The sequence below is a fragment of the Balearica regulorum genome, chromosome 13 (assembly GCF_011004875.1).
Source record: "Balearica regulorum gibbericeps isolate bBalReg1 chromosome 13, bBalReg1.pri, whole genome shotgun sequence".
NCBI lineage: Eukaryota > Metazoa > Chordata > Aves > Gruiformes > Gruidae > Balearica > Balearica regulorum.
Window position 1 is genome coordinate 19,550,321 of NC_046196.1, and position 18,515 is coordinate 19,568,835.

The following is an 18,515-nucleotide window of genomic DNA, read 5'->3' on the forward strand; positions in this document are numbered from 1 at the left end:
CCCTGGCCTTCGGCTGATCAACAGCAAACTGATTAAAGGCATACTGTCACCGCGAGAGGGGGTTTGTTTTTATGCAAGTTATCGTTAACTTAAGATGCAGCAGCTGTCCCCACTTCCTGTGTTTGCGGTGGCAGTGAGGTGGTTTCTTTTGTGCTTGGCTCTCTTCTCTGGGTGCATGAAACCCTCAGAAATAACGTGGCAAACAGAGCAAGCCCAAGGGAAACAGGAAACATGGCTGCACAAAAGGCATGAGGGGAGCGTAGGGTAAAATACTACACTGGGGAAATTTGAATGCAGGCTGGAGCCAAGGGTATTTCTGGCTATATGCAAAGCAGACAGTTGCTAAGGCAGCAGACTGCCAGGGCAGATGAACTGCGGCCCCGCTGCTCAGGCAGGGGCCTGGGAGCTGGGGTTGCACCATTGTTTTGTCCCACTAATGGACGTAGTGGGGTGGGTCACCCTCTTTGCAGCGCCTCAGTGGCGGCAGGGTCCACAAAGCCTGGGGCATGCCTGCCTCTCAACCTCTTGTCCCCAAGGGAGCAAAATTCAATTTTCCCTTCACATTTGAGAAGGGCGGTGCCAGCGATGGGTACCTTGGCCTTCATTTCGTATACAGTAGCCTTCACATGGAGTTTAAACATGAATTAATAGTTGGTAATGCTATTTATTGTCTGTGCTTGAAAGCTAGCCTTGAAAGTAAAAGGATCCCTTTTCAATGTGTTCTGTAATGTTCAGAAAAAAAGCTGCAGAGAGCAATTTGTACATTTTACTGTGGAATATCAACTCAAACTAGTTCTGTAGATTTTTGACTAAAATACTCCTTAATCAAGAAATCTGTGTACAGCGATAAGTCGATCCAGTACTGATGCAAGCTTTGCTTTCAGACTGCATAGGAGCCTATGGGAGGATATAAAGCTTAGCACAGGGGAAGAGGGTAAGACTAGACATTTCCTGTGCTCCGAAGAGTCTTATCCCTAGCTTTCTGAATTTGTCTGGCGTTTTTGACAAAGCAACCTCTAGGTCACTGGGAGAAAGAAAAATGTGTAACGAGCAGAAGAGAGACAAACAAGAAGGAGAATGCTTTGTTCATGAGAACTAAGTAATGTCTACTTTTAATTAGTTGGGTTTTGAAATAAACAAGAAGGATCCATGCTGTGGAGTGACTGCTGCCAAGGGGGCACAGGTCTCTCAGTTCACTTAACACAAGCTTGCTGGTGGACCACCTCTGGGGAAAGCCAGAGCAATTACACCTCTTAGTATTGATCAGACAGGTGGAAAGACTTCTAAGACTCCTGTGCTTTCATATAACCTACATTTTACTTTTGTGTCTTTGCTCCATTAAGGAAAACAACAATGGCCATATGTCTCTCTAACAGCCTCATCAGTTTTGGAGGAGATTAAAAACACACAGGTTTTCCTCTATTCAAAACTCATGGTGTCTTGAAGACCTAGGGTGAGATTTATTTTTTTTTCCCCCCAGTAACCCTAAAATGAGCACATTTGTACGTACAATCCCACTGAGGTCTTTCAAGTTTTACCAGCAATTTCTGTGGGCAAGTTAGGCTAATTTTGATAATCTAGAAAGCATTTCTGTTAGTTTTAGAAGCATTAATTCTGACAGACTGGAAACATCCTGGTGCACCACTCAGTCCACTGTCTTATCTCCATCAATATTTTTCCCCCAGAGGAAAGTGGAACAATTGCCCAAAAAGTAGCATTTTCTGTTTAACCCTCTTTAGTTGAATTATGTTTCATTAGTGCTCATAATAAGTGTGACTTAAGCTACAGTCCACCAAGAAAATGGGAAAAATTAAGTATTAATTGGTAGGGGGGCAAAAAAAATTATATAGAAAAAGGGCAAAATAACTCACCATTAAGCAAGGTAGTTCATGCTTAGTCTTCTGCTGCCTTCTTTCCTGTTTTCCACTTTATAAAGCTTTTGAGTGAAAGTGTCTGGTCTAAGTAAGCTGTCCTAGGAAAAGGAGACAGGGATTATAAGAAAGAAGTCTCAAGAGTTAATATTTTTGGAGTCATGCTTTTTCAGGAAGAAGTTATTAAACTGGGCACTTCCTTCTCATCTTGCTTCTGAAAGCAGGTCTGGCAAGGAGCTGTCTTTCTTTAGGCACCAAAAAATGCATCTATGCCACCACAAAATGTTCCAGTATCGTGAAATCAATGGGACTGAAATTGTATCCCATGAGGGGAAAAAAAAAGCCAAGCTCATGCACATATACTAGGCAACTCCTCTCTCTGGGATGGAAACTATATCCAAATGTCTTAGGAGAGAATTTAGCCCTAGGAAACTTTTCAAGTTTATTGAAGCAAAAAATATTTCTTTTGTCTAAAGACAATGGGTTTTTATTGACTTGTAGAAAGCCCATATTTAAAGATAAGAAGTTATCTACCCATATCAACTTTGTTGTTTAGCATCTGGTTTGTAAGACTACTGAAATGTCAACCCAGGTGATTGACTTTTTTTTTTGCCCCCTGAGTATGAATACTAATTGTTAATTCTGAATGGTATGAGTGGCCATAGTAAGTTAAAAGTTATCTGATATGCATATGAGGCTGGAATGAAACCAGATGAGCTACAACAGCATTTACCTGAGAACATTGCTATCTCTCATAATTTAATGGGGATGAAAATTACCTGTTTTCTACAAAGCTAAATGGAATTTGGGATTATGGTTTCATATGGGTACAGACTAGTCAGTGAAAACAGAAGAACAGAGTAATATTCATTTCCTTTTTTTTTTTCTCCTCTCTACACACCCCACCCCCAACAGAGAAAAACTGCATTTCTCAGAAAAAGCCTGGTGGTTTCACTGTGAAAAACATTGAGATCAGCATAGCAGAATCAAAGCTTATTAGATGAGAAAATGCCTGAGTTTTCAGAACTGTAGCGTACATTAACAGCATCAGGGAAATCAGCAGCCTAAAGATCAGCAAGTTTGTGATCTGATACACCATCAAGAACTGCTTTTCAAATTGTTTATTTATTACCTACAAATCATGTAAGCAAAGACACAGTTCAGTTCTTATTTAGTAAGCCACTGGGTATTTGTGAACTACCTTAAGTAGGTATAAGCTTCCAGCTGAAAAGTCAATACGCTTCCACAGTAAATAACTATGCCATTCGACTCCATGAGAAACTCTGAGTCTTCTGGAAGGGTAGTTTGGTAAACTGCTGAAGGGCCTGATATAAATCCTCAGGGCAGGCAAGCAAGGTCACGATTGCCTTGAACACCTCTTATTACAGGTGACACCACTCAAGCATTAAAAAAAAAAAAGCAGCTTGGCTTTTCCAGCCCAGCATGAGATAGCAACTGCCCACCATATTGACTGTTACAGAAAGACTTGACTTCTGCGTGCAGGGTGTTTTTCATCCCTTCTCTGACAGACAGCAATTCACAGGTTCTCCTATGGTGCTCATACATTCCAGGAAAAAGTGAACATAGAATTAATATCAGCATTAGTGGTCACTTTTAAGGATATAGGAGAGGAAACAGCCAGCCTCAGCCCTCACAAAGGTATGTAGTACGCACATTGGAAGGCCCTTGTAAATGAGCTCTGGAGTACTGTTAGCTTATGGACGTGCAATATATGATGTTCTTCACCTCAATCAGACAACAAAACGTAACATCATTTCAACTCCTCAATGAAAGTGATTTGCCGTTTGTTTAAGCATGGGAAGACCCAGCATCTGAAACTCTGTTGGAGGACAGCTTTACTCATCTTCCCTTCTTCCTGAATTTCATGGGGAGATGCCTGATTTTAAATGAACTAGTTTATTTTTTTTATCTAGGATACTCAAGGCCAAGCAAAAAGTAGTATCCTTAGAAATAAATATGTCATAAAATTACAATTCAAAATTTTTTTAATTCGTCCGTAAAATTACATTGCCCCTAACGTTATTTGGAATGCTTTATAACAACATGATACCTCAAAAAGCTTTGTAGAAAGTTTAAATTAACTTTCTGTAAATTAAGCTTTGAAATGCCTCATTGGTGGACTAACCTGTCCAGTTATTGCTGTCCTTGCTGACTGTAATGTTTATGTCCCCAGGGAGACTATGTGGCCTGCTTAGAGGTTTATGCACAGGATGCACTGTCCAAGAAGCCTGAGGGAGAACATCCATAACTGTGTTTATCCAAAATACATGAAACTTCTTGAGTGGAATACCTGCGTTATGATGGTTTAGATAATAATCATATTGCATCTGTTAATACAGACCAGTATAATGCTTCTCTCCTCTTTGTCAATGGGACAATCTATGAACTTATGCTTTGAAACCATGGGAAATTTCTAAACCATATGACATGAAAAGGATTCCTGAGATATCCTGGATCATCGAATTAGTAGCAGGGTAGTGGCCTAGAAAAAAAAAATATTCCAGTTAGAACAGAAATAGGGTTGTTGGTTAGAGGAAGGGTTTGCAGATTTATAGACAGCATAGCTCTAACATAGTACAAAATCTCTGGGAATCTGAAACCCTGCTCAGTTATCTCCCATACAGTTAGGCACAAAGCCCTGATACCTGAAAGAATTAAATACATACAAGAATGAAATACTTGCAATTTTTAAAGCCAACATGTTTTTAAAAAGCATAAATACAGATATTTAAAAGTCTGTAAAGAGGAATGCTGGGATATGCACAGCAGTGGATCCATAACTATTATTGTTTTGAAATATTATTTTTTTCCCCACTAGAGTGGAACCTGGCTAACAAGTAGCCCAGAGCTGACCATCAGAAAAAATAACAAAACAAACATTACCACTGCCAAAGTACAGCTTCCCTGGACATGAGACTTGGCAGAAATTCTGCAAGTTCGTAGCCAGCATTTCATCATAGTGAACTTCCATTTTCAGCACATTCCTGCTTCTGCATATCCGAGGATCACACCAGCCTTGTGGACAAAGGAGGCCAGAAGCTGGCAACCTGGCTGCAAGTTTCTCACTAAGAAAGATCAGGATCTATTTCATCCATGACGAAAATAAGCAGTCACTGAAAGAGGTCCTTTGGGGAGGACCACAACATGTGCATCCATATGTTAAGAACTGGGGATGGAGTAGTAAGAGCTTATGGAATGTGCAGTGTGCAGTCCTCCATGTGCCATTGCCAGGAGAAAAACAAGGCAAGGAAAGGTCACATTATACTTCCACAGGAGCTCATATGCTAACTGCAACTGAAAATGCTGCTGCTGTTCTAGAAAAGATGTCACAGCTTAGACATTAAAAGACCACAAGAGGACACTATGGTGCCACTTATCTTCAAAATGTATTTACTTCAAGGAACTTCTGCCTCACTTGTAAAATTACTCCTAACTGTATTTGATATGTGGAATAGCCATTTCTACACAGATATTCTAACCTCATCTTCAGAGACTGAAAAGTTACTAAGTCTTTCAGATTATTTTTTTTTCCCCCCACTGAATCAGATTCTGTAACTTCAAATAAGAACTGGATCAAAGTTTTCTCCACTAAACTTATTAAACATTGCAGTAATTTTCCAGGTAGGATTAAGATGCTGGAAAAATACTACTCAGTGGATTGTTGTGGCTTTTTCTTTTTTTCCTTTTTTTTTTAAGGATCGATTTTCAGTTCAGTTACATTTTTAGCATGGATAGATTTGTCATGGTTTATGTAATTTTTAATAAAGGGCTCAGAGAGGAAACTGAGCAGAGGCATAGGCAAGATTCATCAGATGTTGAGTTTAACTACAGGAGGACACTCAGGAAAGTTAATCCAAATGGACTTTTCAAAGTTGTATTAAGCTTTTTTTTTCCCCAAATATTTGTATTCCAGACTAAAGGGACCTTCTATTTTTGTCTGACAAAAGCTGTATTAGCTTCAGTTTTAGTCTTAGCTATTTTAATCTTTTATTTTGTTTCTCAGCAACAACCCACAGGGGAACTTCAATTCTTGCTTCCTGGGCTCTGTGCTTTTCTTTCATTGCAGAACTGGTGAAAGAAATGCGTTATGAAAACAGTGAGACCAGGTGCTGAAAAGGGACTTCAGAGAGAAATATTTACCCATTATACAGGGAAAAGAATCATCCTAGTGAAGTTTACAAAACAATTTGGGGAGAAGCAATAGAAATGGAGCAAAATTAAGTTCCCTCTCATTGAGTTCTGATTATTAAGGCTAGAGCCTTGATTAGAAGCAGCAGCATTTCTGTGATGTAAGCTAAATGCTGGACTTCGTTTACTTAGCTTTTTTTTTTTTTTCTTTTTTCCCTATTTGTTGACTCCAGACAGAAGCAGCTGAACCAAGTCTAATATCACTCTGAGGTCACAGCTTTAAGGAAGAGGGGTTGTTGGTTTTGCTTTGCAAGAAAAAAAAAAACAACCAACCAACCTTAACAGGTTGTAATCATTTCTTAAACAGTACAGACATTGGGGAAAGAATTGCCACCTTTGCAATTTGAGTGCCAGGAAGTGAAACAGGCTACAAACAGCTCATCTAGTAATACTGGACCAAGTGACTGAGAGGTTCTAGCTCAATCACCGAAGATCCTGGACATCTGTGAAATACAGAAATGGGACAAAGAGGCTTCCCATTGCCACAAATTATTTTTTCTCTGACAGAAATTAAATAATTAACTTATAAATAAATATGAGGTTAGTAAAAGCTTTTCCATTTCTCTGGTTTCAAAAGATTTAAAAAAAGGAAAATTATAGGAGCACCTAACACCCAGCACCATCTCAAGTTGTTCTATGTAGATGTAAGGTTTGTAGGTAAGATATCAAGAAAAAAAGCACGACTAGATTAAAAAAAAAACAAAACAGTTATTGAAACAGTGAATCAAGCCTTCCAAAACACTCCAAGAAGGGTTATCCAGCATCACAGTCTGTCCTGAAAACAGTTCAGCAGAGCCACTAACATACTGCTCTGGGTCTGCAAATTAAATCCAACAAATCTTAAGAGCAAATGAAAGCCACTGTTAGTGGGAAGAATCTTCTGGTTATTTAATTTTTTGTAGTTTAGACACATTACATTTTCAGAATTTGAAGCAATTTGATCATTTCCCCATGTATAAATTCAGAGAAGAGAGAACAGAGGAGCTACTGCTTACAATAGCAAATGGAAGAAATCCAAGTTGCTTCAGTCTTGCTCTGCTTTTCCGCTCCTGCCCTCTACTAACACTGAACATGGTTAACCCAACCACTGACATGATCAGCAGGAAACCCATCGCTCGAGGGAAGAAAACAGTTTTCAGCTAGATCAGCTCCTTGAGCCAGCTCACCACATAGTTGCACAAGCACCACTGCTATCACAAGAGACAGGGGAGACAAGATGCAGCGAAGAAACAGGGTAGGACTGCAGCAGCTGAAGTTGGCAATGGCATAAACTGCTATAGCACTGCATCTTACTCCAAAAAGTGATGGAGATGCAACAATACCCAGCTTTTCAAAGTTGATTCTGTGGTGCAGATGACCACTGAAACTTATGTTTAAGATCAAACAGAAGTTAATAAATTTATATAGGTGGTTAGAGTTAATGCATGATGTTTACTGACCTTGAAACAGAAATATGCTGGCATATTGCTTGAGCAGTTCGATGATGCGCAAGAAGGAACGCAGACGTTAAGCACCAGCACAGTTCAGTAGTCCATATCCAAAGTAAAACATGCAAAAGCCCTTCCGTGGCCCAAAAAAGTCATCTACTAAGTAGAAGTCAGATACATGAACTGAACTACTGAGATTTTACATAACAGATCAGCTGTATACATTAGACCAGCAATAGACTTTTTAGGCTTGGTTTCTAGCATCACCACTTACCCAGATGACACAACTGAGAACTGAAATTGTTTATTTCTGTGGGTGCTACAGCCTATTAGTCTGGTAATGGATAGTACTGGGGGAAGGGCGCTGGCATGAACCTTTTAGAATCAAATCAATAGTCTGCATCAACACTGTCTGTGGGTTTTGGCTGTTTATATCACACACGTGAAAGCATAAGCTTTGGATTGTTAAAGATGCCTTAAAGTTTGGGTCTTATTTAGAAAATCAGCCTGAAGTACTTCATAGTAGATTGATTTTGAGATTTACAGAAATAGTAATAACTATTTTCAGACTTCACATTAGCACAACTCATTATTTAGAAGAGGTAAATAACAACTTGCATTCTTCCATTTGGCAGCCAACAAAGCTTATTACAAAGATGGTATCTCAATTATATCTTCACTTCACTGATACCACTGCCATAATAGAATCTGTCAGTTGAGCTAGCATACATTTCAAATTACCAATGCAAATTGCTCTTATTAATTGGTGCAGGGCAAAGGCATTCAATTTCAGGATGAATCATCCTCTCCATTGGGAGGCAGAAATCAGAGTGCAATCATTTTATGCTTGAGCTGTTAGAAATGCAGTGTTGTGACTACTACTACAAGCTGCTGTCAGTAGGACTGGAGACATTAGCACTCAGACTGAAGGGTCACTATAGTTTTTCTGACAGCAGTCACAGCCCCATCTTACATGATTTTACTTTTGAAATTGAATTCTAATGAAATGCCTTTTTACCATGTTTCAAGCTGTGTGATTTTGATCGTTTAAGAAAAATTAACTGCATCTATTAGATAAGCTAGATACCATGCACATAATCATTGCACGATGCACAAGATTCCATTTCTTGTTTGACAATTTTGCACTGTGATGTCAGTTTCACACAAGCAGCTTATTTGAAGAGTTCTGAATTAAGGTCGTAACTAGTAATGGAAAAAGGAACTTCTAGATCATAAGACATCTGTGATAAATGCTGCAAAGTAGAGGTTATCCTAACCTTGGTGCAGGCAACCTGTCTAGTTCCCCATAAGCCTTGTTCTCGATGATTTGACTAGCTTGACCAAGTGATTTGCTGCAGGTAACACTGTCATCATGGACTCACTGCAATGACTGAGTCATCCAGGTTCCCTTACCCCAGGCACTTGCTTGGACTTCTCTACAGCCTAGGTGCTGAGTGAACATGAGGCTGACTGCCTGTTGGGGATTTAAATAGTTTACTTAAAGAATATTAGAATTAATTGTGTGATTGCTTAAAATTAGGTTGAATTTAAACTTGAGTGGCTTTGCTTGACATAAGTGACTGGAGTGCAGAAGCCTTAGGTCACAAACTGTAACTAAACATTAGTTGAACTTTTGCTTGGTCGAGGGGGAGAAGTACTGAGAGTCATGCACAGTGAGATAAACTGGACCAAGCCTATAATTCAAGGGAAAGACCTTCAAGGAGGGAGAGAAACCATTTTATCTCACGTCAACAGAAGACAGACAAGATGATGATGAAACTGCCCAAGTAGATAAAATTTGAAAGATGTTACTCGAATCATCATAGAGGAAAAGTAGCTATTAAACAAATTGATTGGACAAAATGTCCATGCATGTCACATGGACAGCACATGAACACCCTGTGTAGCAGATTGCGAGGCCTTAAAGGGCACAGGAAAATAACTGAGGGGGTCCCTCTGTGGAAGCACCCAGTTCAAGCTGAAATAAACTAACTTTGTGGCAGAACTGAGGGTCCGAACTCTAGAGTCAAAGGCTAAGACTGGATCCAGCCACACCCAGAACCCTCTCAGAGAAGGAGTTTAGAAAGCAATAGGGTCCAGTCTGAACCTCATGACTCGGCGGGAGGGTCTTAGACTCTTCTATAACACTGCCTACGTCCAGGATGCTCTAGGGTTAAACCTACCTGACTTTCTCCTGCCTGCCATGGGGGAGGCTACCTTCCCTGTGAAGAGCAGACCCAGAGCCCTCAGAATACCCTGGCCTTCTTTCTGCAGCAGAGTTGCACGCTTCTTTCAGGGTTTCCTGGAATTCTGAACATTTACATTGTTTTGGAGATTACACCAGTATCTATACACAATTTAAAACTATTTTATTTAAATTTCATGTATATATTTTGCCACAAGGTTACAAATTAATAATTGCACAAAGCAGCCAAACAAATAAGTGCAATACACTATAGATGAAACAAGGTAATCAACTACAAATATCTATAGTATGGTGGAAACAGTCATATAAAAGTATTATCCATATGTTTCAGAAAAGGAATATATTTTTAATCCATGCTCTACTATGGGAAAAAAGTAGAAATTAGCTGGCAGGAAAGTGACACCACAGTAGAAAGAAAAAGGCTGGAAGGAATAAGGAAGCATCTTACATTTCAAACGTAATGAAGTTACTGTTACAGTACTGATTCTGTGAAAAGAGACCACAAATGGCAGTTTTCCAATGGCTTATGAAGCTATTAGCAGAAGTACTGATGGGAAGTAAATATTTGCCCAATTGAATTCATCATTTTACCAGTAAACCAAGTTGCAATGCCCGCCAAGCAGTATCAGGAAGGCAGGACTTCTGAGTCAGTGCAGTAATTCCCTGCTGTAGATGCATAACCAGGATCAGTATTTATTGAGAAACTATTCTTAAAAACTTGGCTTGCATGCAACTGGATCGTTCAACATGATTCGTAAAGAATTCAGAAAGTGGCAGTAGTATATTCAGAATATACTTATCAAGGAGACTACCTTATGAGAAGAATTAATGAAGCTTCATTCTGAAGCAATAAAAGTCATCTTCCAGAAACACTACTTGTATGTGGAATGCAGAAATGGATGACAGGAACAGTCTCAAGTGACTCTAGAAAACAACCGAGTTGCTGTTTCCATTCTGTTCATGCTTAGTCTTGTCTTTCAGTCGTTAAATACTTTGTGTGTTAACAAATGCTATCCTTAGATCAATTACAGGACTTTTGTTTTATGCTAACACTAAATTCTGGAGATGTCTTACCAGCAAATAAAAGCACATACAATGGGATAAAAATCACAGTTAACAGCAAATATCATGAGAAGGTATTTACCAGCAAGTACTGGGAAATGACCCTACGAAGATGTAGTACTGCCATCTTACAATTTCATCATGAATCTCAGAATATTTGATTAAAATTCCAGGTTAGAGCCATATTAGCCTACCAAGAATAGGCCTATTGCAATATATGCTCTTCTGTATAACAGTAGCTTCTAACCTCACATACCTTATGTATTTGAAAACGTGTTCCAAAGGCTGAAACAGCAGAAGATTTATAATAAAAAGATTTCTTTCTAATCTCATGCCTATGAATCCTTTGACAATGGTCTGATTTTAGCTAGAAAACAGAAATAAAATAATAAAACCTGTTATTGATAAGGATCGTTGTTTAAATGCGAAAAAGATTTCCACAAAGCTGTGGAACGCTCTAAGAAAGGTTTTATTTAAATACTTATTTTATACTTTTCAGACTGCAATAAAAATATCAGAACAAGATCTCACCCTCTCAGTAGCCAGAATTTCTGCTTTGTCCTGGCTTATTCTTGCTCCCAGCTTGTTCATGAATGCAGCAAACAGCAGTCCCCAAATTACAGAAAAGTATCTACAATATTGCCTGGTCACATGTGCCTGAATGCAAGACACCTACCTCCACCCTTCAATAACTCTCCAGTTGCCCACTGTCCTGGTCAGGGTTCAAATATAAGAATTTACTACTGCAGGATGGATCCCTAAAGCTAGTCATAGGCATGAAATCTGAACTGAAATGCAATCCATCTCGTCATCTTAAAAACCAAACGAAAACACCACTCTTCTACATATACCAGATGGTCCTCTCTGACTAAGCCATCAACTGATGATGAATGTTGTATGATTTAACAAGAAGTAATATCTGAAAACATCTCAGCACAGCTATCTTAATCATATTCTCTAATTCCTGTGTGGAACTGTCAATTCTGAACTCCAGTATTTATACCAAGTGCCCCAATATGAGTACCAAAACCATGTGTCAGGTATTAGAGAATTCATTATACGTGAATACTTTCCATTTACAATGTTCGTCCTGGTTTACCCAAAATGACACAGAATTTATCACTGCAAATTCTAAATGCTTTTGCTACAACACTTAAAATCTACATTAACTTTCAAGTATCCAGGTAAATTTATAGATATTATATTAAAAAATTTGCGTAGCTTTACATTAAGAAAACCTATAAAAAGATAACTAGCTGCATTGCAGATTAGTCCATATATCTGTCTCTAGACTCCATAGATCTTATGATTCATAATAGAATATTAAATATGATACAGTTGCAAGTGTCAGACTAAAAGGTTGTGCCACAGAAGGAAATCCAAAGGACCTGGCTGTCTGAAGCCGATGATTACGTAGGTCTAGGCGACAGGAATTTTGTACTTCTTCTTGCGGAATTTCACTTTCACCTACATCCATTAGTCCATTAATGTTCCGCACCTAGAAAAGTTCAAAAGGTTGCCCCTGAAAGCCAGTCTGGCACAACAGCAAAAAGCTTTAATCAATTAGCAAATTCAGTGCTATTTCAAGTGAATGAACTCAAACTGTATTGAAAAAACACATCTGAATGTGAGGAAATCAACATCATTATCCTGATGTTTGCATTCCTATTAAACAATTCCCAGAATTCAGTACAGATACTTTACAGGCAAGTGTCACAGGTCTGACTGTTCTTTTTCTTGGCTCCCTCCACATTCTGATAAATTAGCTGGAAAACCTTAAGCAAAATCATGAGCTTTCTTCCCTGAAGTCATCTCACAGTCTTAAGACAGAGCTTCAAACATTTCTAATTTAGAAGGAAAAAAAATTACTAAATCTCACAGATCGGTTAGATGTGATGAATTTCAACCTCTTCGTGTAAAACACACGTGCAACTGGACATTAGGTAGATATTTAGGTAGATTAACTGGAACAGTACAAAATTCTCTGATTTCTGGTCATCTAACATACATCAAAAAGGCAACTAGAAAAAAGATCAGTGTGAAATATATGTTGTCTGTAGGACTTTGTGTATAATATCTAAGTATGTAAGTAAAAACAGTAGGAGGCAAGCAGTTTGCAAGTTTCAACAGAGGCTTTTGAAAAAGTTACCATCTAGGAGGTCCTTACTCTCATACAGTCTCTCTCATCCCCTTCTCCCTCATCCATCTGGATTAGCTTCTACCACTTAGTCTTAAAGCTCATGGTGATATAGTTGTTATGTTAATGGCTTGTTAGTGATCTGGTCATGACAGGAGCCTTTTGGCTAGCAGCCCAATCCCAAGACAAGAATTGCATTGATTTGCAGGAGTCAGCATTCCTTACTGCACCAGCGAACACAGCCAGACTGTGACGCTGGTACGTTCACAGTTTCTCCAAAACATGAAGTGATTCTATTTAGAATTCAGTGATGTGTGCTTATCAGATTACCACAGAGAAAAAAGTTCCAAAGAGCTTTGTCCTTACTTTCCTTTATTCTGCTAACACTCTCTTGCCATCTTGGTTTCTTTCCCAGCATGTGGAATTATTGCATTAAGTGCTTACATTCTCTCATAGCTTTGTCATTGTTGGAGGGGAAGCAGAGGGGGAAAGCAGCAAGGCACCCACAGTTCCTCTCTCCCCCTTAGTAAGAATCAAGATTCAGTTTAGTTTTTAAACTTACATTTTCCACTTCCCTGAAGACACGGAGAAAATTGTCCCTTAAGACCCCTTTCACTTCAGTTTCATTCCACCCTCTTCTAAGAAGTTCCTCAATCAAAGAAGGGTATTTAGAAACGTCTTCCAATCCCTGAGGGAAACTGTTGGCAAGAGTCACACAAGAACATTCAACACACATCACTGAAAAAATGTAGAAAAATATTTTTAATTAGTCTTTTGCACATATTCACTTTTAGAATGAATTCACTTTGAACCCAGTTCTTCTGCTGAGAAGTTAAAAAAAATAATTAAGAACTCCACTGACATAAACAGAAGCAGGACCAGGACACAATGAAAGGCTTTTTCCACACAGAGGATACCATTAGCAGAACAAAACCCGGTATTCTGGAATGAAGATGCACTTATGCATAGGCAGAACAACAGCATGGAGGATATTAAAACAAAAGGGAAAAGAAACCTAAACTCATGTATGCATTAACACATACTCTGTATCTGGCCAAGAGGAAACAGCCACATCACAGGTGGAGCTGGTGCAATTCACTTGTGTAACTGAGAACAAAAGGAAACCTGCAAACACATGATGAGCCAAGGAGTTGCAGGCAATCTTGTGCACTCTGTTGTTTACAAAGTCATTTTTCCAAAGAAAATACAATTAGAATAATAATATTGTTTTGAATTAATCAGTTTAGGCAGTAAAAAAAAAGCTATTCAGAACCCCCTACTGAAGAAATTACAATAAGCAAAATTGACCTATGTTTTGTGCTCGGTGTTACCAGAATAAAAAGGAACTAGAAGTAAGAAGCTGCAAAACTTGCATTAAACAGCTGGTTTAAATTGTATTTCCATTACTTTGTTTTAACTAATATGTTCTGTTATTTTTCTTTGCTGTGGAGGTGTGGTGATGAGCATATCAAGGAATCTGTGCCATTACTTTCCACCAGAACTTAGGACCTTAACAACTCCACCGCCAATTAAAGTGATGGTCTTTGAAAATGCATGCAATAAAATGTGTCCATTTGTTGCAAACCGTATTTTTATTTTGGAGATTATCTTTTCAGAGCTATGACTAGCTAACTCTCATGGGAGCTGACACACTGTTTTTGTGGTCTAACTACTGATGTGAGTCTGATAGTGACTTTCATACCCAGGTGTGTCTGAATCCAGGGAAGGAGGAAAAAAAAAAAGGAGATGAAGATTCAACAGAAAGATAAAAGGCAAAAAAAAGATTTAGGGTTATGCCAGCAAATGCCACCCAATCTGCAGTTATTTCCTGTGCTGTAACAACACTAGCCCAGGAGTGAGCAGGAAAGGTTGTGTTGTAGGCTGTTCACCATGCTCTGCTTGCCTCAAACACTGCGCAAACCACAAAAGCAGGAGTGGTTTCACAGCCCCAAAACACTTTGGGCTTTTCCCACTGGAAAGTAATAGTGGAGGAAAGAGTTTTGCAGCATCTCCCTGGGCCAATGCATTTACCATCTAAAGGCTGAGGTAGCTTTTCCATCATTCATCTTTGGCTTCTGGAGGAAAGCACCCTCTATCACTGTTTTTGTATGTGCAAACCTCTGACTAGAACACACAACCGCAGAGTTCACAGGGCACTAGGATCTATTTCCATATTTCTATCACTGCTTCATACAGTTCTAAAACAGAATAATTGTGCCCCTCTTTCATGAAACTTGTTTTAGTACTCATCACAAGAAAACTTGCTACAACTCTTTTAGTCTACCTTCTTTTTTCCCCACAAGGAATCAAAACCTTTATAATTTAAGGAGCAGATGTCAATGTATGTACAATTTTACTAACCTTTCCACTCCATCATAGTCACCACCAATTCCTATTGATTCTGAACCTGCAATTTTCTTTATGTGGTCAAAATGATCTGAAAGAAAATAGCAAAGAAAACTATCTAAATATCTGGCAAGAAGAAATAATACAGCTCAGACATATTGGCACTAGATGACTGTTCTCCTTAATCAGGGGTTCTTAATCAAATCCTTTTTTAAAAAAAAGTCAAAAGACATCCTGATAATACAGGTTAAAATGTAATCATGCAATTGACATATTCTGAATATTAACTGTTGGTTAACTAGATGCTATCTGTTATTAAGCACATCAGGTAGCAATCTTCAAAATAACAGCTACACTGATGAGAGCAAATGAGGAGGAAGACATGATCATCACAGCACGTTAATTCCCAACATGTACCAACAGATTTTTCATTGTCCATTACATACCTATGTTTTCCACTCTTAATTACAAAGATTTAAGATGTTTTCCAAAAATAACAACTACTTTGGGATTAATGGTTCTTGGCTCCATTTGGGAGCATCATGTCCTCCAGCTACACACCTTGTACCTCTTGTTATTGTTTGGTGAATATTAGCTCCAAAACTACCTAGAGCTGGGATAAGGTGTGGAAGGGAATAAACAAGCAGTATAATTTACACTATCTCAAAAATTACACAGACACCAGGAAATTCATAGAAGCCACCCACAAAAACTACAGGATATTAAACTTCAAACCTGCAAGGGTAGAAACATTAACAACTTTTCTGCCACAGGCCAGTACATCTGCATTGAAAGTCACCATGATAATTCCCTTGTTCTTTTTCTGAAAGATATGAAGAGACAGATGATGAGTGGACATTCATGTGTCCTGTAAACCTCACGGGCATCTCATATAAATCCTTCTACATCCATTCATCAGTGAGGATAACAACACTCTATAAGTCAAAGCTCAGCTGGCAACACAAGGCTTTGCCTCTCTGTCTTTTACCCTGGATTCATTATATTCTCATGTAGCCTGAATCAACAGAAGTCCAGTGACTATGTCAAACAAACTCGACCAGAATTTCCAAGTATTTGCAAACACTTCATTTTTGTAGCCAAAGACAAAACACAACCCAAAGAAAATGCCCCAGAAGTGAATATGTAACTTGCTGCTCAGAGATGTGCTTATAAATCCAATTCAGAGATGAGAAGGTGAAAAGTAAACACCATGACTCGAAGGCACAGGTTTGCCTCAGACTAGCCTAACATTGCCATTGAAACAAAATCCAAAAAACCAAAACCAACAAAACCAAACCCCCCAAATAAATAAATTAAAAAAACAAAAAGAAAACAATATATTGCTCACCAGTTGCTGGAGGATATCATCAGGAACATTTCTTGAATGATTACAGATAGAAAATGCTGAGGAATGGCTGAAAATCACTGGTGCTTTTGAGATATTCAGTACAGCTTTTGCTGTGGAATATGAAGTATGAGATAAATCTATCAGCATACCCAGGCGATTCATCTCCTTTACCACTTCCTAAAACAGATTTGCAGACAACAGTGTCAGTATTAAGTTTCCTTAAATGAAACCATTTAGCTGATACATGTGAACAGATAAATAAATTCTGCAGCTGTCAGCTAGTCATAAACATGCTGTGCCTGTATGGATTTCTATTTACCTACTAATTTAATAGTAATTTATTCACTCACAATTAACTAGCACACCACCACATGCTCAAAACTTAGAAAACTTAGTCAATCTGAAACAAGTCATTTGAACTGTTATTCACATCCCACTACTACTGCATATTAATTCATACATCTGATCTGTATTAAAACAACTGTTAGAATTAAATCTAGTGCTTCTTTTACCCTAAGGAACATCTCAGGGAATTTGGTTTGACTAAACCCTGATGACCTTGTAACTATCAAGAAATTCCAGTAATTAATTTTTAATGACAAGTTGCTTTTGAAAAGATAAGGCCAGATGTTGTTAGCTGCAGGAGAGATTGCTTAGATTAGGATTCGAAAGAGATCCTTACTTGGCCAAATGCAGTCAGACCAATAACACTAGGATAAAAGTTGTGTATTCCTTTAGATGATGATTCAGACCTTAAAAGGGGGATTGAGGGAGAAGAAACAGGAGGTTATTCTGGAGACTACAATATCAGCAATTGAAACTTCTTATGCTACACACAATAAAAATTATTACCATGTCACATAGTCAAATGTAGGAATAATGAGCTACATAATACATATCTTGTTCACACAGTGTTTTTTATCTTCATAACTGTTTTCTGGACATTATGCCTTCAGGTTCAGGACTGTTGCATGTTTGTGAAGCAATGCAAGACAAGCAAACAGATGCTTGTCAGAAATTTTCTGATTAAAAAAAAGCTTCATCAAAGATACCCTGAAATGTCAGTGAGCTGCAGAAAGCTCTCTGCATGCAATTCCCCTTTCACCTGAGTCAGTACAAGAAGGAATTTTGTCCATCCAGCAAAGCAGGTGCAGGAACTAGGTACCCATCTCTGTAGCTGCATATGGGACTTGCACTTTTGAGCTGGCCAAGAGAGGACAGCGCTGAAAGGCTGCTGACTGCTGATTTCTTACATAGCATTTACCCTCTTTTATCTACGTTATACACTTTTTTAGTACTTTTGGGGGGGGGGGGGGGACGGGACTGTTTTGCCCATGTAACTTTCCATCTTTGTGTTGTTAACAAGGTTTAAAAGTTCCCAGATTGTCAGCATAACAAGCACTACATAACACATCCTTCAGTCTCCCACTTGACATGTGGCAAGTGATTTACCCCAAAAACCTATCATCCTTTACTTGGTTCAGAATCTTTCACAGGCGAACTCTGTGTCTGAATCCATATTTTCCCCATCTTGGAGCTGCCACCACTTTGCATTAGACGGTCACACAAAGACATGCACATAAGTTACCAAGGTGTATTGCAGGAATGGGTTAAAGTCATGTAACGAACACCAAGGTCATAATACATCCTCAGTGTTGCCAAGCTGCTGTCAATGGAGTGACCACCTTCTATTCCAATCAAACATGCGATCCTTCTACTGTCAGAGATACCTGGAAACAACAAAGGAATATAATTCCAAAGTAATTTCATGACAGATAAGAAGTCAGTGCTACTGAGCAACAATTGTTATTGTAAATTGCAAGCAATTATACTGACATTTTCATAGTACAGGAGCTTACACTAATGCATGTTTATATGGCATATTTTCTCATGACTGCAGTGGGCCAGG

At 38.6% G+C, this 18,515-nt stretch overlaps 1 protein-coding gene and 1 long non-coding RNA gene across 12 annotated transcripts in view; both read right to left on the reverse strand.

The window, feature by feature from the left end:
• Positions 1-1,024: 1,024 nt before the first annotated feature.
• LOC142603743 (uncharacterized) lies at positions 1,025-9,269 on the reverse strand. Its single transcript, XR_012837631.1, has 3 exons — positions 4,183-9,269; positions 1,872-1,972; positions 1,025-1,225 (listed from the first exon to the last, which is right to left on the reverse strand). It is a non-coding gene; the product is annotated as an uncharacterized LOC142603743 (long non-coding RNA).
• Positions 9,270-9,860: 591 nt separating this feature from the next.
• LOC104630241 (dipeptidase 2) overlaps positions 9,861-18,515 on the reverse strand; it is a 44,256-nt gene continuing 35,601 nt past the window's right edge. For 10 of the 11 annotated variants that reach the window (XM_075765825.1, XM_075765818.1, XM_075765824.1 and 7 more), the window contains 7 exons: positions 18,195-18,336; positions 17,289-17,358; positions 16,607-16,783; positions 15,994-16,081; positions 15,274-15,349; positions 13,475-13,610; positions 9,861-12,273 (listed from right to left, as the gene is read on the reverse strand). In XM_075765825.1, coding sequence (XP_075621940.1) covers positions 12,079-12,273; positions 13,475-13,610; positions 15,274-15,349; positions 15,994-16,081; positions 16,607-16,783; positions 17,289-17,358; positions 18,195-18,336 — 884 coding nt within the window. In that variant the 3' untranslated portion in view covers positions 9,861-12,078. Of the gene's footprint in view, positions 12,274-13,474; positions 13,651-15,273; positions 15,350-15,993; positions 16,082-16,606; positions 16,784-17,288; positions 17,359-18,194; positions 18,337-18,515 lie in introns of all 11 variants that reach the window. The other variant, XR_012837630.1, reaches the window with a different exon arrangement.